Consider the following 25905-nt stretch of genomic DNA (forward strand, 5'->3'; position numbering starts at 1 on the left):
AGGTGTGTTTTGCTTCCTTCTGCCTCTCCAGCTTTCTGCATGAGGTTGCTTGGACTGCTACAGCACTCTCATGGATCAAGCCTGGGTTTAGTGCAACCCAGAAAAGGCAGATTTTCTTCATCCCAGCAAACATGAGGTTTATATCCCTGTACTGCAAAAGCAAGGCAGAGGAGACAGACCCGAGCGTGAAGAGATCAGAATTGAAAGACAAGATGTGACAAGTGCATGTAGCTGTTGATCGGAATAAAATAGGCATGAAAGGTGAGAATAATAGTGAAAGAAAATGGGCAAGCAATTACATAGACTTAGTCCTGTGGAATTACTCAGCCTTGACCTACCTAATTGGTTGATCATAGGAAACAAATCAGATGGTAAAATGGAGCTAATCTCTGCTCTTCCCCTCCTTAGCTATTATCAGCTGCAAAAACTGAAAGCTTTGTGGCAGAGACAGAGCAGAGGCAAAAAGGGTTGCCCTTAAAAAGGGCTATAGTCGAGGGGTCACAGGTATGGGACAAACATTTAAACCAAGTGTTTGTTTGATATTGCTGAAGGACTGTAGAATAGTGAATGATACTCTGTAGGAGAGTTAATAGGAAAATAAATAAATCAATGTTTGTATTTCTGATCTGATATTACTGTATCTGTTAAAAGACTGCAATAGGCAGCACTAATGAACGTGCTGTTTCTGGGTGAATAGTCTGAGCACTTCTCTGTCTGTGGGCAGTGTGGTCAATAGAAAGGCAGGAGGGCACCTGGTAAACGGAGTGTGCAGGTTCAAGCGCCATGTGCTCACGTAGCAGGAACTGTTAAGTTTAAAGAAAAACAATGGTGCATCTGAATGTGATCTCTTACCTCAAATGAGAGTGCTTTTAATCTCAGTACATTTTCAGACGACTCAGTTCATTCACAGAAAGTGGCAGCCAAACCAAACCCTCTGATATTTCCTTTGCACTGTAAAGAGCAAAACATCTTTGGCTGCGTGTTGCTTTGTCACCTGGTGTAAAACTGCCTGCTGCAGAGGCAACGGTGAACACAGCAATGAGCCAGGTAGGGGAGAAGCAATTAAGATGTGAAAGGAAGGTGTAAGAGTAAAGGGATTGTTTTTATTATTTTGATTTACAGAACAATGAAAGTCTAGTTTTCTGGCAAAAGCTGTAGTATAAAAACCTTGTTTGTAAACACAAACATTTGGGAGTTCGCATGACCTGCAGGCAAAATGGTGCCCAAGGGACCTGCAGAGGGATGGGAGGGATGGCAGAGAAGTGCAGCTTTGTCCTCATTTTCTTGGGCCTGCCTTCTCAGCCTCCCTCCAAGGAGAAATGGAGGCCCTGGTGCTAAAAGTGCATTTTAGGAGATACAGGAAATGGTTTCTTGTCAGAAGTGTAGGAGAGGCCAAGGCAGCAGTAGCGCAGACCATGTTCCCCTCAGCCATGTCATTCAGCAGGAGCTCGTCTACCAAGAAAACCCAGGTCACACATTTCTAGGTAAATGTAATTGCTTGTTTTTGAGCGTGAATGGTAGTCATACAATTCTAGTATTTTTTAAGAATGATAGTTTATGATCACAAGAAGGAAATAGTGAGGCTTTTGGAGCTGTTGCAGAGATGTCAGGGGGCGTGTGGTGTGAAGAGCCATGGCGACCCTGTGGGTTTGTCTTTCTGGAAGGTGAAACTTCTCTTAAGTACATGAATTGTTTTTTTTTGTTGTTATTTTTCCTGCTCCTGAAGAATCTCTTGAGCTTTCCATCTTTTGAGCACAGCAGGCGTCTGTGCGATTACTGCAGCACAATGCAAAAAAAGAGGGGGGGAGAAAGCATCAATGAGGGGGATTCTGGCAAACATTATTTAAAGCATTAGAAGAGCACAGCAGAATGACTCCCTGACCATCACTGATGAAAGTGCCACTCGTTGAGCTCGTCAGCATTCCAGCTTAGCATTTTTATTACCATTTAATTACTGCCGTACTGTATTGAATGCTGCTGTATTGAATATAGCTAGCATCCAATGCTCTGGAAGTGTACTAAAAGAAAGTGGAGAATATCAAACAGGCAGCCAGACTGTAATGAGTTTTCTCATCCTGTTAGGTAATGTCTCCATAACAGCCCCAATAACTGTTCTGTTCTTTTTTAATTTTTTTAGGGTATTGTGTCCTTCATTTGATAATGCTTCCTTTTTCCATTAAATCTACAATCCTTTTCTCTAAATGTAATATTATCATATAATGTTAAATGTATTTTGTTTTCTACTTTCTACTGATTCCCCACACATACCAGAGGTATCATAGCGAGCCACTCTTCTATTTGGCAGGGACGCCTTGTCATTTCATCAGAGCCTTCTCTCTGCAGGATGGCTGAGTGGTGCAGACCTGCTGCTGCGACTTGATCTCACCATGGTGGGTGTCAGATGGCTGTGATCTGAAAATACTGACGTGTAGAGAATGCTCTGAATGCCGTAAAGAGATTTTGTCGGGGCGGCAGTCCTTCTATGTAATGGTAGATTGTTAGAATTTCTGGCATGAGCATGTTGGTGTCATTAACCATAGCTCAACACATGCTTCACAGGATGCTTTTGTTTTTGTTGCTGTACTTTCCCTTAGGGACAAGGAATAGCTGTGCAAGCAGAAAAATTCAGCTTGGGAGCCTCCTGCGGTAATAGTTCCAGCTCAAGGTGCTGCTGGATGGGAGAGCTGCAGGAGCCTTTGTGCATGAAACAAGGGAGAGCAGATGAGGAAAGCCTGTCCCAACAGCAATGGTTATCTCTTCTAGAGGGGAAAACACATGAGGAGCAGCTGAAGTCACCTGGTTTGCTCAGCCCAGAGCAGAGGAGCTGAGGGTTAGACAGATGGTGGCTGCGGGTCCTCACAGAGATCGGAGAGCAGTGCTGAGCTCTGCTCTCTAGTGACCAATGATAGAACCCAAGTGAATGGCGCAAAGCTGAGACAGAGGATGATCAGGCTGACTATCAGGATGTTTTTCACCCCCGGGCAGTGATCATGACACAGAGCTTGCCAGAATCCTAGAAGCATCTGGACAGAACTCTTAGACATATGGTCTGACTTTTTGTGGTCATGTGTGGAGCCAATATTCCCCTCTGGTAACTTCTGTTCATTAGTGGGCCATTATTTACTCATCAGGGAATTGTTTTCTGACCTTTTCTATGGTGGAAGAGGTGGAATTATCCCTAGCATACCTCCACGATCAGCAAGCTTAAAATCCTCTCCTGTCTCTTACAGTCCCTGCAAGGGATGCACCTGCAGAAGTGGTCTTTAAAATGCTGGAGATGAGCATGGTATAAGTGAGTTGTTTATCAGTTTCTGACATTTGCTGAAATCTAGAGTTTCAAAGTTGTCCTTTAAACACCAGAGCACAAACTTGCTATGGCAATAAGCCCAAAGGTCAGTTTACTTACATGAATGATCTCTGGAGTGATACATTTGTAATATTCTGATGGCCTTTGGTGTGCAAGATGAGAGAAGAGTAACCCCGGTGCTGGGGACACAGGCTGGCATGTATGATGCTGCACTGAGATCTGGTTCTATGTGACTGGGGTCACAGTTCTTTTTTCTGGTTACAACTGGAGTATCTCTTGGTAATCTGCTGGTGAACCCTACTTACAGCAGTTACTTGTTGGTGTTAATTGTTCTCTCAGTTCCTATTCTTTCCTGGCTGCCTCTTCAACTTTAACCATTAGGCCTGATCTAATTCCCCTTGAAGTTGAACCCACAGACTTTGGCAGAAGTTTTAAGTGATCCCAGGATGAGAAGCTCCTTGAGGCAGAGATTCTGTTGTCATTTTATATATCTCTATTGCTGCACCCGTCTGTACTGCAGTAAAAAATAATAATTAAAGTACTGATATCATCTGGTTGTGCTGTCTTTAAGAAGCAGTAGGGATCTGCCCTTGAACTAAATAAGCCTCAAGCAGGTAGTTTTCCCAGCGTGCATCCCCAAGCCTCTGTAATGGCATAGCAGATCTGGTTGTGAAAGCAATGAATTCACTTTCCCTTTTGAAAGGTACCCTTACACACTGGAGCATAAAGAAAACCAGTTATGCTAATGGTGAGCATGCACACACATCATCCTTTTCTTTCTTTCCGTCTTTGACCTGCAAGCATATTTACTTTTGCAGCAGAATTATTCTCAGGACCTAAAAAACAGACATGCAGAAAGTATATGGGAACTGGCCTCATAAGTTCAGCACAGCTTCACTTGCTCTGCACAGGTACAGGGATTCCTCCATGCATCATACGAGCCTCAAGTCCAGTTCTGTCCATAAAGACTCTGCTGTACATCCCCACCTGGCCTAGTGCTCCTCTTCCATCTGCCTGATCTGCCTTTGCTTCAGGTGAAGTGCTGTATGCATCAGCAGAAGTCTGAAGCAAAGATACCAGTGCAAAAACCTCTTAGACCTGAGCTGTTGTTGAGAGTTTGTGTCTTGATGGAATCCCTACATGGGAAATGTGTGATAGCAACACAGGGGAAATTCTTGTTGCTACTAATTACAAATGTGTCCTATCACCTGCATTACCATACTCATATTTCTTTTTTCTTCCCATGTTTTTACAGTTTTGTTTTGTTTTTACAAACAGCACCTGCTACAGATGTGTTCGAAGGGAATACAATGTAACTGTAACAACACAGATACAAGCTTGATTTTTATCATAGGCTTTTCTGCCTGCTTATTTCCTTGTCATGTGCTTATTGTCTCTTAACTTGTATGTGATTTCTTAGCTCCTTGGGAGGGGACCATCTTTTTGTTCTGTGTTTGCACAGCATCTGAGGCTGTCATGCCCTGGTTCTTCACTAATCCCGGTAAGTGCTCCAGCAGTACAAATGGCAAGTAAATGTGAGATGCAAAGAAATCAACATTCTTCTCACTCATTAAACATTTTTTTTTTCCTCTGATGATTTGAAATGGAGTTGCATTTCATTAAAGCTCTGCTGGGAATTGCCAGTTTCTCTTCCAACCTCTGTTTACCAACCTCCTGTTCCATAGTTGACCATGAAGTACTTGGCAGGCACTTTGCAGACTCTGAAAAACAATAGGTTGTACTATTTTAACCTGGCTTTGTCCTAACCTGGAACAGACTGAATTGGCATTTGGGGTAGCAAGGAAATGTGATTTGATGTGCCAAGTCAACTGCACTTGCTTTTTGGTGGCTGCTATTAGCAACTTTTGTCCACTGAGAGGTGGAGTGATTGTGCTGGCCCCAGCATCTCAGCAGTACCAGGCAAGTCTCAGTAATTCTCTGTAATAGGGCCTGAATGAAGCAAGGGATTACTTTGCCCTTAAATTGAAGATTAATGTCCCCTTTTTTTTTTCTTTCTTTTTCTGGGACGGAAAACACAGCCTGTTTTCTAGAAAGATAAAGCGTCCACTGAAACAGGATTATATTTATATTATTATTGCAGAGACATCTGTGAAGTAGGCTTTCTGTACTACAGTAAAGAGCCGTGACCCCTCACAGAGTTATCTTTTAAGCTGCATGCTAAACCCACGGAGGCTTATGGCTCAAAGCTAATGGGGATTTAACTTCTCACTGAAAGGAATTTGGAGCCTAACCCTATTTAGATGCTCTTTGCTCTCATTGATTAAATGCTCAGTCCACTGCAAGGAACCTAATGGAATCATAACTGTATGAATTTTCCATCTAACAAAGTGAATGCTGGGAGACACCCCATACAATATTTATTAGAGAAGGAATTTGATCTTAAATGTCAAAGTACTGTTCTGTTTGTGGAGAACACAAACACTTCTTGTTGTTTGTTGTTAGAACTTTGGTCATTTATTGCTGGAGAAAGATGTAATCAGTGAAAACGCAGGAAAGAGATCTATCCAAATGGAAGTCTAAGTGGTGAGGTATTCACTATCCTGCTCTTTTCCTAATCATTGTGTTGCCCTGCCTGAATATACAGCCCCGTCTCCTTTCTTTTTACTGAGAGACAAGGGATGGTGTGATGTAGGATCTCATCTTCCTTCCTCAACAAGCAGTCTGTGGGCTGACAGCGTGGGTTGATTGCTTCTTTAAATTTACAAAACTTTTTTATTCCCAGTTTAAAAGAGAAAGAGAGAGAGAGGTGGCAAGAACATGGACACGCAGGAATTTGCACTTCAAGTCACTTTGTTAGTGTTTACTTTACATTTATGTGTATTTATATGCATTTGAGTATTCTGGGTATGGCCACTGACATACCCAGTTGAAAAGGTTGCTAGTTAAAACATTCCCAGAAAGAAAAACCTGGACATGCTGGAGAGTTGAGGTTTAACAAGGGCAAATGTAGAGTTCTACAAGTTGGAAGGAAAATCCCTTCATCAGTATAGGTTAGGAGCTGATCTGTTGAAGGGAGCTCTGCAGAGAAGGACCTGGGTGTTTTGGTCCAGTAAAAGCCAGCAGTGTGCTCTTACTGCCAAGAAGGCCAGTGGTATCCTGGGGTGCATTAAAAAGAGTGTGGCCAGCAGGTCAAGGGTCAGTCCTCCTGCTCTACTCTGCCCTGGTGAGGCCACATCTGGAGTACGGTATCCAGTTCTGGGCTTTAGCAGGGGAGCTAGACAATCTGCGGAGGTCTCTTCTGACCCCTACTATTCTGTGATTCCTGATTTTATTTGTGATCTGATGCCTTTCAGTGGATATTCCAGACACTGAAGATACGAGTTCTTACATAAATGATTGTCCCGAATTTGCTCATTTTTTGAAACTCTTAGCATTGTCCACCGGAGAATGAAAAAGATAATCTTTGAAATTTTGAAAGCGCTTTCAGCCCTGTTCTACACAATAAAACTGGGGGATCTTTGAAGCATTTCAAGTTATCCCCAAAGAGAAAAGATTGTAGGCAGTATGGCTCCAGTTTTCACTTGCACTGTGATTCCTTTGGGATGATTAAAAATGAAAAGTCACAGAGGGATGGAAATTAAGTTGAGTGCTGAGAACTCTGACATTGACTTACTGCATGACATTGAGGAAGGCATTTTAACTTGCCTCTGTGAGCATAAGCATCTGTAAAACAGGTATAATCATACACAGCATAATAATTTCCCTTGGTGAGTGCCATTTTCAGTCTATCTTGTACTACTTAATGATTTGTGTGACTGCTGGAATAACAGCATTCTCTAAAACTCTAATGCCCTTATGTATTTTTTCACATAATCACTAGTGGTTGAAATATTTGTTCTGACACTTGAGATTACTCATGTAAACAGGAAAAATTACAGCATACTGGTGATGCCAGACACCTTGAATTCCATCTGAGCATGTGGGAGATTGGAAATCTATAAATACTAACAGCGAGGGAAAGGAGCGGCACATGAGAAATTCTAAGTTTACTTATTCCTGAGGTTTAGATAATAGTTGAAAATACTGGTTTGCATATGTTAGCATTAGATGCAAGGCAGCTTTTAAGAATCTGAGCGCTGCTATGGTTGACTGGAAAAATACGTGCTTGGTTCCATTTCTCTGCTTCACATGAAGCCATGTTTTTATGCTGCACTTTGGGCAGAGTTGCAAGGAGTATGACTACCCAGTCCTAATGTCACATCACTGTAACCTCAGTTTTTGTTTTGAGCTGGGGAAGCATTCTGCCTTGGAGATAACCAAAAGATCCAGTTTGATTTTTAGCAAGTGACGTACATGTTCTACAGTGATTTTTTTTCTCAAAATGTGACTGCTAATTTCTACGTTCTGCTCCCAAATTGCATGTTTCAGATGCTTTCCCTCTCCATTATAAGAGATTTGCATAGCTTAATTGGAGAGATCAAAATGTCACATAGCGTAGCAAATGAGCTGTGTCACATTTTACATAAAAATGTAGTACATTATTTAGGTACTGCTTGCAGGTTTCGACAGTGGTCTTTTTAAATTTGGCACTGATTAGGTAAGGGACACTTGTGCAGTGCAGCTGCTCCTTGTTCTCCTCTGAGTACTGTTCCTTCGGAGTATAAGCTCTTCAAGGCAGCAACAGCATTTCTTTCTAGATCAAATTGTAGGCATCTTGTTTATCACCAAACATTGAACTTCTGGGGTTTAGTGAATATTTACCAGCTAAGATTTGCTTTTCAGATCATGCAGAGGTGGATATGTCTACATTTATTTTTGGGAATTAACATAATATTATTGGATGCCGATGGACCCTTGCCACTAGAATTCATGCATTCATTATTCATGACATTTCTTAAAACCAGAAACAAATAGATCCAGTTTATTGAAACAGGAACTGTGAAACTTAAGAGAAATATAATCTATTGATGGATTAGGAGAGAAACCTGAACACATTCAGTGTAGTACACACATCTAGAGGAAGTCAGAATGGAAACCATTGAGCAAGATCAACTGTAGGCTCTATTTATTATTAATTTGTCATTTTGAAATATTCTGTGCTAAATTATTGACAGCCCATGACTTCTTTTGATCACTCTGTCGACTCAGATGCTAGCAATGTGTTGCATTTAGAGATGTGAATCAGGGCAGTGGTCCAGCCTTTGGTTTCATTGTGATTCACTGTGACAGAATTTCATGTTTGTTTAGTTTCCATTGAGTTGCTTTGAACAGAAATATGAAAATTTCTCCTTGGCACCGAAACTGTATTTTTGCTCCCTTGAGTGTCTGTACTATTAGATGAAAGTTGGACTTTACTCATAGAATGGAGTCATTTAACTTGCAACCAGTTCAGTGGCTGGATCAGCCCACACGATAGCGTACACAAAATGAAAGAGAAGAAGAATGGCTCACGGAAGACTCTTCTTTCAGTGTGACGCAGATGCATGTGAGGGCCTGGGAATGTAATCTCCAGCTCTACCACTGCAAAGAAAAAGAGAAGTCCCTGGTTCTGGTAGGACGGAGAAGGCATACCAAGGGGCTGCCCAGCCAAGACTTGCTGCTGCGTTTGCTCCTACAGCTTCTTGACTTCTATGACAGCTTTGGTAGCAAAATATGAGCTTTTGGTGATCTGCTGTGGATACTGTAGTGCTGCTGTTTGCAGACTGGTTCCTGTGCCCTGTTCAGGTCATGAAAACCGTGAGGTTTTACAGACTGTTCCTTTGCAATCGTGAGAGCAGTCTGTTTTCTCACCTTACCATGTACCTTGGCAGAGCCTTGTCACACCATTTACTTTTATTTTGTCTCTGTGATACTGTAAATAGATAGGAAATGCATATTCTGCTTATCATTTAGTGCTGCTACTTTTCACAGGAAGTTAAGGATAGCACTGGATTTTCTACTTATAACAACAGAGGCTTAACGCTGTCACATCTGTGTAAAGAGCAATTAGATGGGGGCCTGGACACATTGTCCTGCTATTTGGACCAAGTGTCTCCTTACGTAACTGACAGCGCTCTCTTAACTACATAGAGCTGCAGACTGCAAAGTGCTTCAAACAAGAAATGACTTCATTTTGGGGATGGAAGGGTGTTATGAAGCTTACTGCTGCCTGCTTAAAACAAATACAGTTGTTTTCAACCATCCCATTTGAAGCCCACTGGAAGGTTGAAATTGAAGGTCACTTACCAGCAGCCTTTTGGCACCAATTGCTAATGCCTTTCCTTCTGGTGAATTCTGTCTAAAGATGTGTCTGTCCTTCTCCCGAGTCCTGAGTCAAACCTACTTCTTTAAGGAGTGAAGCAACATCTGCCAAATTCAATTGAATTAATTTTAAACCAGCAGAAAGTGGTGCATTCAACTTCATCTCACCAAAGGGTGAGAAATGGCTGAAATGTAAAGTGGATCTGTATTCTCACAAGGTGTTTGTTGTAACTAATTTATAGGTAAGTTTGGAAATAATGGTACTAAATTGATTTTAATACAGTAGACCTTTATCTCTGTGAATCTTGATTCAGTTGACAGGAGTGTGCAGTGGTTACATTTAGACTGGCATAGTTTGGTCACAGCTTGTGAATTTTTGGCAAATCTTTTTCTTTCAATTATAACCAACTCTGAAACCATTTGGGGTATAGTGTGTTGTTCCTTACCAAGCCTATTACACCACAATTCCCATGTTTTAACGTTTAATATAAGCAAAATGGCACTACTGTGCTGAAGGATTGCGTTGCCTATCCAACCTACCCTTCCAAAGCCCACATTCCTGCAGTGGTTTCTTCTAGGTTTGCCATCGCCTATTTTTTCTTCTTCTTTTTACAGTGTCACTTTAGCATTTTTGGATCTCTCTGACTTGTGAACACGGACTTGCAGATGTCCTGGTGCACTCACTTAAGCACTGGAGAGTCAAACAGCCCCTTTATACTGAATAAGTTCATAGAAGCAATTGATCTGATCACATTCAGTATCGCGGGCTTGAGTAACTTCTTAACTGATTCCTGAATGCAATCTTGATACTTCTAAGTATGGTGAAGGACTTGGCCAGCTCCCCTTCTCTATGCCCACTTTCAGAGCAGATGAATTTGGATTTATGGGAGATTTAGAAAACCTATGTGCTCTGGATGTAGGTATCAGTAATGTGGAACTAGCTTAAAGAGGCTTCTGTGTGATATTTTCTAGTTAATGTTGGTAGCTGTCTCTGATTGCTTACTTAGGAGAGAATGAATCTATTAAGAGAAGACAATGCTTTTTCCCTGCAAAGAAGACATCCTGGATCATCTTTATTTGAGCAGATTCAGGCATGTTGTTTCCCTTACTTTCATATTGTAAATGTACACTTCTTGTGCTCATTCCTGTAGTAATGAAAGAGCTTTGCTCTGCAGTACTGGCTTCTCTTCAGCAGTCTTTATTTTCCCTCCTGGGAAACAGTTTCAGTATGTCAGAAAAGTCTCAGTTCCTCAGAACCGTTTGGCCAAGAACCTGACCAAATCTGTGTGTAGTATTTCTCTCATTAAAAGCCTGCTTCTTTCTCTCAAGAAGAAAAGAAAAAAGAAAGTCATCTGTGAAGAGTAACAAAGGATTAATTGTGGAGACTGGGGACTTGGCAGAACTGCATATAAATGAAGTGCTTTTTTGGAAGCTGCATTGCCTGTCTCTCAGATGGAAAAATAAATGTGAAGTATTCAATGTGTATCAGTGGATTAATTCATTCAACTGCCACTTCCGCTTCTCTTCTCGTTATGGGGAGGGGAGCTCCGGAGATTGGAATTCTAATTGCTTGACCGCAGTTTCTAATTTGTGGTGTACCAAAAGGGCACGGATCATTAATTAGTACTGGATATAAGGATCTCTGAGGTTGAGGTACGGCATCAAACGGATGAATTTAGAGAACTCTTTACTGAAATTGCAGTCTATCAGTAAATTGAGTTGCAATAATGAAAGCATTCAATTTTTTTTTCAGTCTCTGCAATTTTCTGTCTTTGCAGGATGTGTTTTGATGGTCTTAAGGAATGTGACATTTTTATACAAGTATATATTTAATAATTGTGTTCTTCTTATAAATATATCCATGCATATCCTTTAGGCATGTGTACAATCAAAGTCATGCATAACTTGGAGTTACTGTTCAATTGCATGCCTTATTTCATTTTATTTAATGTTTTGAGTTTTTATTCTCTTAGGTAGCATCACTGGCAGTTTTAAGAAGTATGAGAACTATAGTGTTCTGTATAGCTGCTTGCTATTTCAGTCAGTACCTGGACTAATGCTGCTATACCCAGAGGGAAATCTGGTGCTTGAGTGTAATGGTCTGAAAACTGAACATTATCAGCGTTATTACTTTAAAGTCTAATAGTCTGTATTATATTTTTAATAGTTTAAAAACTTGATGGTGTGACACCAGTTGCACATTAACACTGCTGCATTCAAGATTCTCAGACAGTGCAGTGAGGAACAGGAATATACCAGTACGTACTGTTATCAACTTGTTTTCTACTGGCTGGATTAGGAACTGGTTAATTGATAGTCTGCAGAATGTAGACCTATGGAATCACCATAAATTTCCAGGTGTAGTAGGATTTCTGGTGCAGTGGTATAAACAGAGTGTTCTGCAGGATTTTTGTCCAGAGTTTAGAGGTAAATAGGAAATATTTGCTGATAAAATGTGTGAATCATCTCAACGTTTTACCTGAAGTAATAAACTGGACCTTAGTTGTTGGCATACAATTATGGACATTGACGAACCAAATGGAAAACAATGGCTCTGAAATTTAAGTAATAAAAAAACAAAACAATTCTAATTGGTTTAAGCTCCACTACCTGTTCTGTCTCTACATTCTATTTGTACATTTACCTGTATCTGTGTGGAGGCTTTTAAAAAATGAAACAGATTTGAAAATGCAGGAGCCTTAAATCCTGTTCAGTAAAACTATACAATTCAGCAATGAATCTGTCCTTTTATTTGGTGGGTATTGGGAAGTAAGTAGTAGAAATACACAAAAATCATTTTTCTTTTAGACAGGAAACATACATTCACTTAATTTTTTTAGTTATACTGTAGAATTTCATAGCAAGATGGTGTTCAACAGTGTGTTTTGCCCATATATTAGTGGATCTGTAGTCATGTAAGTTTCTGGGGCTGAGTATCCATCTCTTGTTGAAAGTCAGCAGAAGCAAGATGTCAAGGAGCTCAGAACTTAGCAGGAGCCTTCATAATGCTCTTTTCCTCCAGGTAGTCTTCCTGGCTTTTGCTGTATTTGGGACTTGGTTTGTGGAACAAGGATTACACTTTGCTCTCTCCTCCTGCTCACATTTCCTCTTATACAGGAGCTCCTGAAATAGTGCAGCTGCCTGCCACGAATTCACCGCTGTATCGCATGGAAACTCAGTTTCTTGGCACATGGGAGCAATGACTCTTTTCTGTTCCTGCATCTTGGGAATTAAATTCACATTTTGTGTTCCCGCTTATAGCTTAGGATTAGAGCCAGATTTTTCACTTCAGCTTCCTTCCTTCCCTTGCCTCTCTTTTCTTTCCTTAATTAAAAGATGCTCAGGTCTAATGCATAGAACTGCAGCTGAAAGAGGATGAGAATAGCACATAGGAAATAGTTACACTGTTGTGACCCAAACCTTTATTTAGTGGCTTATTTGTTGGCATGTCTCTGTAGATGAGTTCAAAAGCATATCGGATTGCTTTTTTCAAGTGGTTAATTGATAATCCCTTATTTTAAAGGAAACAAAGTTTTGTTAGCAAAAGAACATTCTTAGAACTTTAGCTTTCCCACTTTCCAAATAGTCACATTAATTCAGAGGAAACAAGAAGAGATTCACCAAATCCAAATGTGTTCAGTCTCTGAGATTCCCAAAGTACACCCCAAATGAGATGCCAAATCTGTACAGCACAGACAAAAACTACCCGTTATCAACACCTTTGAAGAAGAAGTTGTTTATAGAATTCTCAGTTGTGAGCACTTATCTTGGGACTTAGATGGCCACTCTTGTTCTCCATTCTGAGTATTTCCATTGCTTTCATTTCAAGCATCAAACAGTTCCATCTGCTTTCCTCCTTCAACATAATGCCCTTTTGTAATTTTCCCATCTTTTTGTTATTAAATCATTCTTGGCCTCTTCAACAAAGCTGACACAATGACCTGCACTATTTCCTTGAAAACCTCTCTCTTGGCATTTGAATAACATCACCAAATAAGTTTGCATTACTCCTGCCCTTCCAGATCATCCCGTCACTGTTTGAGCGGCATCATTGAGTGACAGGAGCCAGTTAGGCAGCCACATTTGTGCTGGTGGGACGTGTTCATTTATACAAGGTGCCTGAAGGTGAGGTCCCTCCTTGGAGGATCTCCATTGGGTTTGTGGAGAAGGGCAGATCCCCACTGAGAATTAATTTCTGCATACAGTACAAGTAAGATTGTTTGGGATTACTATATTCAATGTATATATATTTGCTACTATATATGTTGAAAGAGGCTGAGAAAAGATCTGATCTGGCACCATGATTATCACAAAAAGCTTGAACTCAATTTTATTTCCCAAGAGAAGGCTAATAGTTGAATTGATTTTTGTTTACTCCAGACATGTACATACAAGTAAATCAGCTGAAACTGCTTCCCAGCAAGCAGAAGTAGCTCTTGAGATCAGTGATAGGATGCTGACAGGCATAAACCAGGAGTGAGATGTGAGTTCCCAGCACTAGGATATCACTGGAGCATTTTAGATAAGTGAATAATAGATACACTGTTCCTTCATTGAATGTTCTTCTTAGAAACTTCCCTGTAGCTCATCCAGCTCACCACTTCTGTACCTAAAAATTGCTCCATGGGAGTTCAGAGCCTGCTGAGCAGAGGTCAGATGGCACTCCAGGCTTTATGCTCCATGGATCCTTATGTTCTTTTTTGTCCTATTCTGTTCTTTCCTCCTGTTTTGCTCATTGTACTGTGCTGAGACAGAAAGGCTGTAACCAAGTCTCAACCTTTTGTATTTGCATAGCTTTCAGCGCTGTGATGCTGGGCATACGAAGGCTGCTCCAAAAGTAATGCCTCCTCTTTTATTATGTTGGCCCACAATGTCAGAGACAGATGTTGGTGATACGGCAGCAGAGGTGGAAGCTTTGCACCGATATTCTGTTACATGTTCTTGTTGTGTGACAGATGACAGCAGAGGGACAGTCTGATCAATTGGTGTCTAACATGGAATTGTGTATGAAGCAAAGGTGTGGAACTGAATTCTGCTATGTGGAAAAAATGACACACATTGACACTTGCTGAACATTTATGGGGTCAAGACGGTGGATGTAGCACAGTGACGTGGTGTGTGGTGCATTTCATCAGTGGCAGCAGCAATGTGGAAAACAGGCCATGTTCAGGATAGCCACACATGGCTGTCACACCATGAAATAGAGTGGCCAGCATAAAAATATTAAACAGTGATGAGAGTTAGTGCCAGTTCAAAGAATTACCAATAAATGGAACTACTGAACATCCATTCATTCTTCTCTTTTTCTCCTCTTCTTCTTTTCTAAATAGTGAAATACATGAGAGAAGCAACACCCTATGTGAAGAAGGGCTCTCCAGTTTCAGAGATTGGATGGGAGACACCTCCTCCAGAATCTCCCCGCCTGGGATGTGTGTCTGCTGACCCACTGTCACAGCTTTCGCTCTCCATCCACAGGGACAAGAAGACAATACCACTCAAGATGTGCTATGTGACACGCAACATGACAGTGTCAGACCCTGAAAACAGGTGAGCAGGGGTTTTATTGTAGAATCATAAAATCATTTGAATTGGAAAGGGTTCTTAAGGGCCATCTCATCCAACTCCCCTGCAGCGAATAGGGACAACTACAGCAAGATCAGGTTGCTCAGAGCCCCATCAAGCCTGACCTTGCATGTCGCCAAGGGTGCAAAACCTGCACCACCCAGGTTTTGAGTGGGGCTGGGGATTTGCATTAAATAGCCATTGGCCTCTCCATCTGAGGGGCTGGGGTGCAAGAGCTGGTGATGGGCTCTCACCCTTGCAGTGAGGAGCAAGAGGGCACTGATCTGAGAACAGAACATCCTTGTGACTGAGTTGAGTGGTGCTGGGTTGAGTGCACAGCTCTGTTTAAGGACACACATGTCAGCTTTTGGGTTGTGCTAGAAAAACTCTTGAGAACAGTAATTCAGTGTTTTTGTTAGAAATAGAATCACAGGTTTTTGTTCTTGTCCTGATGAATGTCTGCATATTCTGAGCTGGTTTAGTCTAATCCCAGTAAATTACATTTTCTTTTTGGTGTTTTTTTTTTTTTTTTTTTTTAATGAATATTATTTTAAGAACAGGCTGTTTTATCCATTCAGTTCTGGGTATTCAAGTCAAGAATAGGAGAAAAGTTCCACTTACAGGACATTAATGTGGAATTTCTGTGACTTCTTGGTTTTTTTTCATAATGTTAAAAATAGGATGAGCTTACTAACCCTTATTTATAACATATGTGGAACAGCTGCACGCTGTGATAGAAAAGGGACCAGTCAAATCTATAATACAGACTGATTCTTCCATTCACATAATGGCCTTTTTGTTTTTCTTGTCTGCTTGCTTATCAAGAAGCAGTGTGGAATGCTTTTGGTTCTCAGCAGTTATGTATAGGCATGAGCAAAAAGTACATTTTCATTTGCAGGGTTCCAGGCGATGGGTTCCCCTCTATTCTCTTCTGCCGTTCAGAAACTTTATAAGTATCCATGTAATTTTATTTCTATATATATATATATATATATATTTGTATTTGTTGGACCTTCTTAAGGTTTTTGCTTTTCCCTTTGCAAAAACCTCCAGCTTTCTTATTTAGTGTAGCTTTGCTTTGCTGCTGCTCTTCATCTCACCAGCTGGGTACTGCTACAAAAGTACAGTTACAAAACAGCAATTACTTCTACCAGTCTTGCTCAATTTTGTATCAAGATGATTGTTGATAAGAGCAGCTTTATTCACATAAATCTGTACAGTTTAAGATGTCAGGGTTTGACAGCTGTATTGCTAGTCTGGGAGTTTGTAGTTCTCTGTGCATTGAATGTGTTGTAAAAAAGCAGGCAGGTCTTGTCATTTGAATCAGCACAATGTCGTGATGCTTTACACATGTTGACGTGAAACTTTCAGCATCTTTCTGTTTGTCTGTAGTTGCAATTCTCAACTACAGTTGAGAGAGTTGCAATTCTCAACTTCTATCACTCTTGGTCCTCAGCTTCATGTAAAAGATAGGAGAACTGATTCAGAGAGGCAAACTCTTGCTGCTGATAGTACTTCTGTGATGGTGCTGACTTCTTTGGGGTGTGCTACAAGTGTACATTATTAGGTGTAACCAGGAAGTAATGCGTGGGAGAGTCACACTGCTTACTGTCACGGTTTTCACTTTGTGCTGCTCTCATTTCCTGTGGAAAGAGTGACTTCTGATTTTTACAGTATTCCGACACAATGGGCAGTGTAAGTTGGATTTTTCCATCTAAGCACACGGTACTTCAGAATCATGGTAGCTGCAATGCAGTAGTAGAGTCTCACACACTTGTGTCTTTGCTCATTTCAGTTTTTAAACAACTCTAAATACTGGCACTGGTATTTCTCAGTGGAAATGCTATTATAATGCAATGAGCCTTTCCCACTGAAATCTATCCCAAGATAGTAATCCGATCCCACAAGAATAATTGGATCTTTGTTCACAGCAGGGACCAAACCGTGTCCTTACATGCTTATGACACTTCTGTTTCATAACTGAGTGACCTGACACATATAGATCTTATAACTGACGGTGTCACTTTGCGGTGCAACTTTAGAAGAGCAGCACTGACATGCTGCCAAAGCATATGCTGACCATAAAAGGTCTCCTTTGAACTACATCTGAACTTATTTTCAGGTATTGCCAAGACTAAGTGTGGATGTAGTTAGCATGAGGTGTCCATTGCAGATGTTTCTTCAGCACTGGTCACAGCAGTGTGGTGAGAGCAAGCTTAGCTGGTTTGACTTTCAACACGAGATGGTACCTATTTTAAAGGATCCAGGAGAAAATGCCTGTTTGTTAACACTGAATCACCTTCACTTCTTTGAAAGTTGTGCTGAAACATGGGTTTAGCAGGCATGGAGGAAGTTAAACTTCTGGCTTTCCCAGCAGAGCCGGTGGCCTTGCATTGGATTTCTGCTTCTCCTTTTAGATCAGAGTCAGCTGAGAAATTACTTATTTTTTATCTATCCTCTAATAGTTTGGTGAGCTTGTTTCAGCACAGAAGTGAGATTTGGTGCCTTTGGAGCCAGTGGTTCTCGGAAGTCTACTTTGCCCAACCTGCCTGCAAGTTCAGCCTTCACTGAGATAAGGGATTGTTTTCCCTGTTAGCTGATTAAAACAGCTGTAAGGTATCAAGAAGAAAATCTCATGTAATACAAACCAGCAACAAGCCTGCGCGTGTAGGAAATTTTGGACAGTACAAACATGGCAACAGTAAAAAACACGCAGAGCATTTTATTTACATCTATGTCAGTCTCATCTAGACACAGGAGCTGTTGTTATATTTTAGTCTGGAATAAATAAGGTTAACACAATTACCACTTATGTCTGTTGTTTGCCTGTGTTGTCACTAGTGAGTGTTCTTGGTGGCAGCACTGATGGTTAATGTCAGGACACACAGGGAAGCATCCCCCCCATTGAGGGGGCATGTGGGAATGGTCACAGCTATTAATACCAATAAGCAGTAAATCTTACTGTGGTACAGAAAGCTTTTCATCAACTTCTGGTGATAATTGTAAGGAACAGTAGGAGTAACAGTAAGGAATAGGAAGGTGAAGTAAACTGGGATCCGGTTTCTGCAAATGCAGATGGAGACTTAAGTTGCTTCATTGCTTTGATTAAAATAGGGTGGTTTTTTGGTTGTTTTTGTTTGTTTGTTTGTTTGTTTGTTTTGTTTTGTTTTTTTATTAATAAGTATTGATTCACTAAACTGTTTGTAAGATTTACTACAAAAATAGTGCTCTTCAAATTGGTTCCTTTTGTACTTAAAAAAAAAAAAAAAGTTCTTAACATTGTTTAATAACTTATTAGTAGTGAACAGCGACAGAGTCGGTGAGACTGAAAATGACCCCATCTGGAATACTGAGTTCTAGAGCCCCCAGCACAAGAAGGACATGGAGCTGTTGGAGCCCAGAGGTGGGCCGCAAAGATGATCAGAGGGCTGGAGCACCTCCCTTGTGAGAATAGCCTTACAGAGATAGGGATCTTCAGCCTGAAGAAGGCTCTGAGGAGACCTTATAGTGGCCTTCCAGAACCTGAAGGGGACCTACAGGAAAGCTGGGAAGGGACTTTTAATAAGGGCAGGTAGCAACAGAACAAGAGGAAATGGCTTTAAACTGGAAGAGGGTAGATATAGGCTAGATATTAGGAAGAAATTCTTTACTTTAAGGGTGGTGAGACCCTGGAACAGGTTGACCAGGGAGGCTGTGGATGCCCCCTCCCTGGAGGCATTCAAGGCCAGGCTGGATAGGGTTGTGGTTTAGAGGGAGGTGTCCCTGCCTATAAGCAGGGAGTTGGAACTCAGTGATCTTAAAAGGTCCCTTCCAACCCAAACCATTCTGTGTGAATTGTAACTCGTGCGACACTCATGAAGAAGTTATGTAAACAAGAACAGAAATATCCCTGCGTGTGATTCTGAAGTGAAATGTCAAAATCTTAAATGTAGAACAAACTGGTTAATTTGGATGTATTTACTTCTATTGTAGTAAGGAATGAAAACAAAAGGTGAAACTTTCTTAAAAATAAAGGCTTAATTTCAACCAGATTTAATACATTTTCAAAACCAACCTTAGGACCAAAAGAACTTGAGTGGATTCCAAACATAAGCAAAAGAATGCGAAAATGAAATAAAAATAGAAGCATCTTTAAGTCAGGGAGCTGTGGCACAGTTCTAGAACAGAACTGTCTAAAAAGGAATTTACTGAGTGTTTTCCTAGTGCATTTTTAGCTGTGAGGCTGAATGGTCATTTATATGTGTGGTGTCTGGAATACAAGTAAGAATTCCATGCCTGTTCAGTACAGCTCTGTGAAAGGTGAGTGTGTAAGGTTTAGGACCCATCATGTTTCCAGCACGACCAGTCTCGCTGTTGATGTAAAACACAACTCTTACACTTTGGAGGGCTCACAGGAAAGAATTACAAGACCTTGAGGTTTTTGGTTTCTGCAGCTCTTCAAGATCCTGCCTGTGTAATTTAAGTGCAACCACACAGGAGGGACACAGGAGTTGGTCAGTGCAAAATAGCCTTGACATGTGGTGGCTCGTGTCTCACTCCTCCAGCTTCCTGAGTAGAAACCATGGCCACGCTGTGATGTTGCCAGACACGTGCAGCCACTGGTATGCAAAGTGAAGGCTGCCTTCTCCTTGAGGAGCAGTGTGATTTAGGCATGAAACATTGCAGCAAGTGGCTTTTTTCCTGCTCATGAGGGAAGGGATGCCCTGAGTCACGTAGCAGCTGAGTGAGTGGTGGAGAGTAGTGGTGCAGGGAGGAGCAACCACACATACAGATTGAGTTATGGCTGCTCTTGTGGAGTGTAATTCCCATTTATCTTGCTTTGCTTTCTGTCTCTTCCTCTCTTAAGGAGGTACTTCACTGTGCTCAGTGAGGGGCAGCTGATGCTACATAAGAGTGTGCTGGTTGTTGACAGAAGCACAGGTGGGTGCTGAGCAATGGACCCAGGGCTGAAGAAGCGTTCCGTTTATACATGCTTAGCAGGATTGGCCTTGAGTTAGGAAATTTGAGTCCTTTTCCTATTACAGAATCACACCAAATCACAGAATTGTAGGGGTTGGAAGGGACCTCCAGAGATCATCGAGTCTAACCCCCCTGACAAAGCAGGTTCCCTACACCAGGTTATTGATGTTACTTTGTGTTTTAGATAAGTAAAATAAAGCAAAAAGAATCATAGGATCACTGAGGTTGGAAAAGAGATCTAAGATTACCTAGCCCATCTCTCCATGTACCATGAATATTGCCCACTAAACCATGTCCCTCAGTACCACATCTCCATGTTTCTTGAACAGCTCTAGAGATTGTGACTCTACCACATCCCTGAGCAGCCCGTTCCAGTGCCTCATTACTCTTTGTGAGAATTTTCTACTAATATCCAACCTGAACACTGGCTAAGGCCACTACCTCTCATCCTGGAAGAAGAGACTGATTTCACCCTGCCACAACCTCCTTTCAGGCAGTTGTAGGCAGCAATAAGGTGATCACTGAGCCTCCTCATCTCCAGACTGGAGATGAGTTCCCTCAGTCACACCTCATGAGACATTTGCTCCAGACCCTTCATAGCTTCACTGCCCTAAATGATGGCTCATATTTCTAGAGGACAGAGCAAAGGTACAGTTACTACAATGGGTATGTTACCAGCTAAAAAACTCCCCCCCCACGCTGCACAGAACGTAGGTGTAGCTGTTTGTACTGTTAACTGAGCTGCTCTCTGGCTTTAGACAAAATCTCTGTGAAATGGAAAGAACACTCAATTTGCAGATTTCTTGTGTGCTTTTTGAGATCCTTGTATGAAAGACATATAACACTTAATTATTGTTATTGGTACCGGTGTGTTTTGCTGTTGAATATCAGTAAAGTCATTGAAGAAGTCATTGAGCCTGTGAGAGTCCAGGTCCTGATTTATGTCAGGAATTTTTGTTACTGTTTTGTTTTTTGTTTTTTCTTAGTGGGCCATGTCTATTTTATGTTTAGATTATCGTTAAGCTGGGGAAGAAATCAACAATGCAACATTAAAGTAAAAGAACTTGAAAGGATCTAATTCAAATCCAGAGGAGAGTAAACAGCAATAATCAGGGTGAAACTGTGTCCAAGCGTCCCCTAATGCTTAAACCACACTTAACCTGAGCTGTCACCATGAGCTGTTACAAAAAGATGATCTACCACTGTGAAGCCCTTTGCATCCTTGCTCACGGAGGGTAGTGGATTCGGGATCAAGCCATACCTGGGTTTTTGCCCTAACCTCCCAGTTTTTTTACTCTTGTGGATCCAAACCCTCTGTTCATGTAAAGCTGGATGTGTCTTCCTGTGTTCTTGTTTCTAACTGCTAATCTTCCTGCCAGATCTGCTCTTTACTGGAAGGGACCAATGAGGAGGAGGTACTTCAGATGTACTTAGTGCCTTCTCTAGGTTGTTGTGTCAATGCATTCAGGACTATGGATGGCAGATGAGAGACCCATATGAGTGTAGTTCTATTCCTCTCACAGAATTTTGGGTCAAATGTTGAGACTTAACAGCTGGTTAAGGCTGGGCTGTCTTGCAGTTCTGTATCATTGTCATTGTCACTGTCAGTTCTTTGTGCTTTCTGCAAGTGCTGATATATTTTGGAATCTGCAAGCATCTGTCCTGCTTAGGGACAGTTTTCGAACTCTGTAGAAGCACTGACAGCTCTATGCAAAAAAGGTAATTTTTTTTTTCATTATTACAGTTATTTTCCATCATTTGTGAAACCCTCCACCGTCCAAACAGGTCATTGGTTTTGCTCTAGCTCATATGAGCTTATACCACAGTTTCACCTTAGCCTTCCTGATAGACCTCTGAGATCAGATGCCTCTTTTAGGCCCGTTCCTTCTGTAGAACTGTGTGTTTCAGTATCTTTTGAGTCCAATCACCAGCTGATTTTACTGACAAGAAAAAAAAAAAAGAACAAAAAAAAAAAACCAAACCAAGACCTGCAGAGCAATCCCAAGGGTTTTCGTTTGCACAAACAAAATAGCAGTTCAGCTTGAACTGTGGATCTTCATTTACTTTTATTTACTGCAATTTCGGATTGCATTCCCTCCAAAGACTGTTTAATTTTGATTCTGTTAAATCATATTAAAGTAGTTGAATAGCTTTCTAATGTCCTGGAGACCTGCAGTAGTCTCTGGGCTGTAGCTTGAGAGGTAAATTTCTGGGGGTGAATGCCAGGACTTAGGCACACAATGAGTTTTTCTATGGGATATTTGGGATTGAAGTGTAGAAATCAATAGTTGTGATATGCAGATAATGACCTTCACTCTTTACAGCTCCTGGTAGGGTCAGATTAGTAATCTCTCATTTTCTTGATAAATATGTCATGTTTTTTTCCCCTGACATAATGACGAGTGGCTTCCTCCCCCCTCATCTTCTCTGTTGGACAGTCGAGATCCTGGTATCATTCTCATCTCCAGCACAAAGAGAACAGACAAAGAACTCCTGCACGTGTTACTGCAAAATAACGTGCACATAATCAGTGCAGAGTGTTTTTGTGAAAGGGATGTGACCTGAGAGAGAGAATGTGACCTGACAGAGAGAAATAAAAGTGTGTCATGAGGAGTGGGTGGCAAGGAAGGATGTGGGTGATATGGAGGTGGCAGTGACTGAGGCTGGCTGATAAATCTTTGATTAATAGACTTTCAATCAAAGGCCTTCTTTTCTGTGAGGAAAAAAAAACAACACACAGACACAAAACCCACCTTAAATAAGAATGTAATGGAGAAACAAAATAACTTGGTAGATTTTGTGTTGTTTTTGGTGGCATTGGTGGGTTTGATTTTTTGTTTGTTTGTTTGTTGCTGTTTTGACTTTTCTAACCAACTTCTACTTTAGAGGATTGAGCCGAGGAACCAAAGTAGGAGTAAAGTAACTGGAAAGGAATCAGGGGAGTGGGAGCAGTAAGAAGAATCTGCCTTGAGAAATATATGAAGACAAGAGAGAACCAGTTAAGAAAAGGTGATGGAGAAAGGAGCTAACTAGTGAAGGGAACCAAGAGTGAAAACTGCAATAAACTTTCCTTGTAGAACATTAGTGGAAAACAGAAAAATCAAATCACAAGTGAAATATGCCACAAATTAAAAGACAAGGAAGAGATGTGTGAGCACTGCAAGGGAGGACAGAGGAAGGCAAACATGTTAATTGTATTTTGTGTGAATCTGTATGTAAGATATGTAAGTGCTGACAGCCATGCTGCCCTTAAATAAAATTGGAGAGCAATTCTACCAAACAAAGGCAGGGGCTTGCCAAATAAAGGAAGTCAATATGTTTCAATTTCCTGTGATGCTCCTTGTCCCCACAGTCTTTATGTTACTGATTGTAGCCAGCTATCAATTTAAAAACCCCTTTTCTTATCAATTTTAAAGCCCCTTTCCGTCAGGCTGCGACCTTACACTCTGTGCTGGGCCTTCCCTCACTTACGAGTGGGTCTCTGAATTTAGCTTCAGTCTTACATCTCTGATCTTGCCTGACATGCTGATAATTGAACAGAAGGATTTTCAGCATCTATATTCAAAGCTACTCTTTCCTACAAGTTCTGTAGTCATTTACTTCGCAGCAACTTTCAAATTATGGCCACTATGGGCTGCTATCTTTGGTGCCCCAGCTCAGCATCAGTAAGTATTGAGGCTGGGCTGTAGCATGTAAGCTGTACGCACAGACATAGCTATTTAAATAGCCAACTGTCAGTTCCTGCTTTAACACACATTTCCACTAATTGAAAATCCTTTTTCCCCAAGGTAGGAATCAGAGTTACACTGGAGTTGTTATTTCATCTCATTGCTTACACAGAGATTTTTCATTGATCTCGGAGTCTATTAAAAGGGAAGATGAGCTCCCTGCCTGTGCTGCCAGCAGTGACAGAGCCAGGAGGTAACATGTGCCTGTCGTCACCAAAGAGGCCAGCAGCATCTCTGCAGCGCTGCCGCCCAGGTGTTTCTTCTTCCTTCCCTTTCAGAGGCCAATAATTGATCCAGGGAGGATTTGTGGTTTTATCATAGTGGCTGCTAGCTTGTTTTACTTGGCAACTAAATGGTGATGCCTGAGATTTTTCAATCACCCAAGCCAAAATGTGGCACTTGAAGCAATGAAACATTTAGGCACATACTGCTCGATGGAGCTGCACCTGCTGTCTGTCTCTGCCAGCAAGACCTTCTCTTGTGACAGTTCATCAGCAAGGCAGAGATCTGACAGCAGCCTTACTGATTCACCTCCTTTCCACAGCAGCTTTACATCCCTGCTTTTAGATCGTGCCCACATCATTCCCCTGCATCCTGCTACAGCTTTGTCCTTTCTCAGCAGGCATCTAATCCTTCTCTAAGTCTATGATATCTGTGCAGCTGAGTGAAACTGTCTGCCTTTGTCTCTGAGCTGTCTCAATCTGAAGGGTCATTTACAGCTATTACCAACCACACTCAATTACTTTTTGCTTTGTCCAGGTTCAGCTCAGACTACAGGAGCAGCTTGTTTGGGGGTTGGTTGAGGCTTTACTAAAGGTGCACTTTTTCCAGCTGAAACAGTCATTTTCCTACCATTAATAGTTTTCCTTTTACTGTCAGAGAATTGCTTCAGTGTAGGACCACGGCAAACTCAGCATCTTCTGGTCTTACATGTCCAGTATCCCAGTTCCATGTTTCTGGCGCCCCTCTATTTTTATGTTTTAACAGTAACTAAAGTTTTGTTACATAAATGTGTCAAATATATTATGTATTTGATATGCTGCTCAAGACAATTCCTTGTCACTCAGTGCAGCCCAGGCAAGCCAAAATGTTGGACACCCATGTTAGGCAGTATCATTTTGAGGTTAAATCCAGTTCTTACTAGTACTATTGTAACGAAAATATGAAGGAAAAACACAAGAAGGAAAAATACAAGAGGTCTTTTGTGCAGTATGGGGAAAGAAATCTGCTCTGCAACATTCACAGTTGTTTTGTAAGTACTGAATGGCTTTCATCGTCATGATGGGTAGAAAAAGCGTTGCATGACATGCTCTGCAGGTCTCCCAGTGTTGGCACATGGTGATGTCAGCAAGTCCACTGCAGAACAAAATCCTTCCCTTGCTTGCATGCTGTGCAACTCCACTGATAGCCCTTTTATTAAAACCCAATTCACAACAAATGGAAATGAAATCAACTGCGACAGCTCATTAGTGATGTATACACCCTCTGTGTGGACATCAGCCTGGTCCAGCTCCCAAGAAACAAGGAGCTACATCTACAGTGACTGCTGTAAGAGGAAAGTCATCAAGTAACTTAACACAGCAAGCACCGTTGTGACAGCAAGGGGACCTGGAGACTTTCACATAGAAAATTTCTACTTCTTTGCCAAATAGTGTTTGCTTTGTAAAATTGCTTTCACCTCCGTTTAAGCGCATCAAACAAACATGCTTCTTGTATGCTGGGGAATTCATTGCTCTGCCTACTGTCTCTGCAAAAGATTTTCCTGGGCAGCTCAGCTCGATATTTCCATTGCTTGATTTTAACAGACTTTATTCCTGGTTCATCTCCTGGTGCTGCATGAAGAATTAAACAAAAACCTTACAGGTTTGGTTTTTATTTTATAAAAAACTGTAGCTGTGTAAATGGTATCTTTGATTGTGTTCACCAGATCCCACCAATGCTGGAAGACTTCCTCTATTTCTACACTAACATTGTACAGTCAACAAAATTATTCACCACTGTTTCCTGTGTAGACAATGAAAGGGGAATGGCGTGAGCAGTTTGGCCCTCAATCCCTTTTTAAGTTTGCAAAGTCCATGGCAGAGTGTTTTGTTCCTGGCTATATTGGTGCAGTATCAAAGTAGCGTGATGGACTTGAATAACTCTGGC

The 25905-nt window shown here is 41.3% G+C and overlaps 1 protein-coding gene across 1 annotated transcript in view; it reads left to right on the forward strand.

Moving 5' to 3' along the window:
• Positions 1-25905, forward strand: part of SNTB1 (syntrophin beta 1) — a 108068-nt gene that overhangs the window by 34603 nt on the left and 47560 nt on the right. The window contains exon 2 of the mRNA XM_015856228.3: positions 14839-15055. Coding sequence (XP_015711714.2) covers positions 14839-15055 — 217 coding nt within the window. The remainder of the gene's footprint in view (positions 1-14838; positions 15056-25905) is intronic.

The sequence above is a fragment of the Coturnix japonica genome, chromosome 2 (genome assembly GCF_054131305.1).
Source record: "Coturnix japonica strain WE chromosome 2, WE-NBRP24, whole genome shotgun sequence".
Taxonomy (NCBI): domain Eukaryota; kingdom Metazoa; phylum Chordata; class Aves; order Galliformes; family Phasianidae; genus Coturnix; species Coturnix japonica.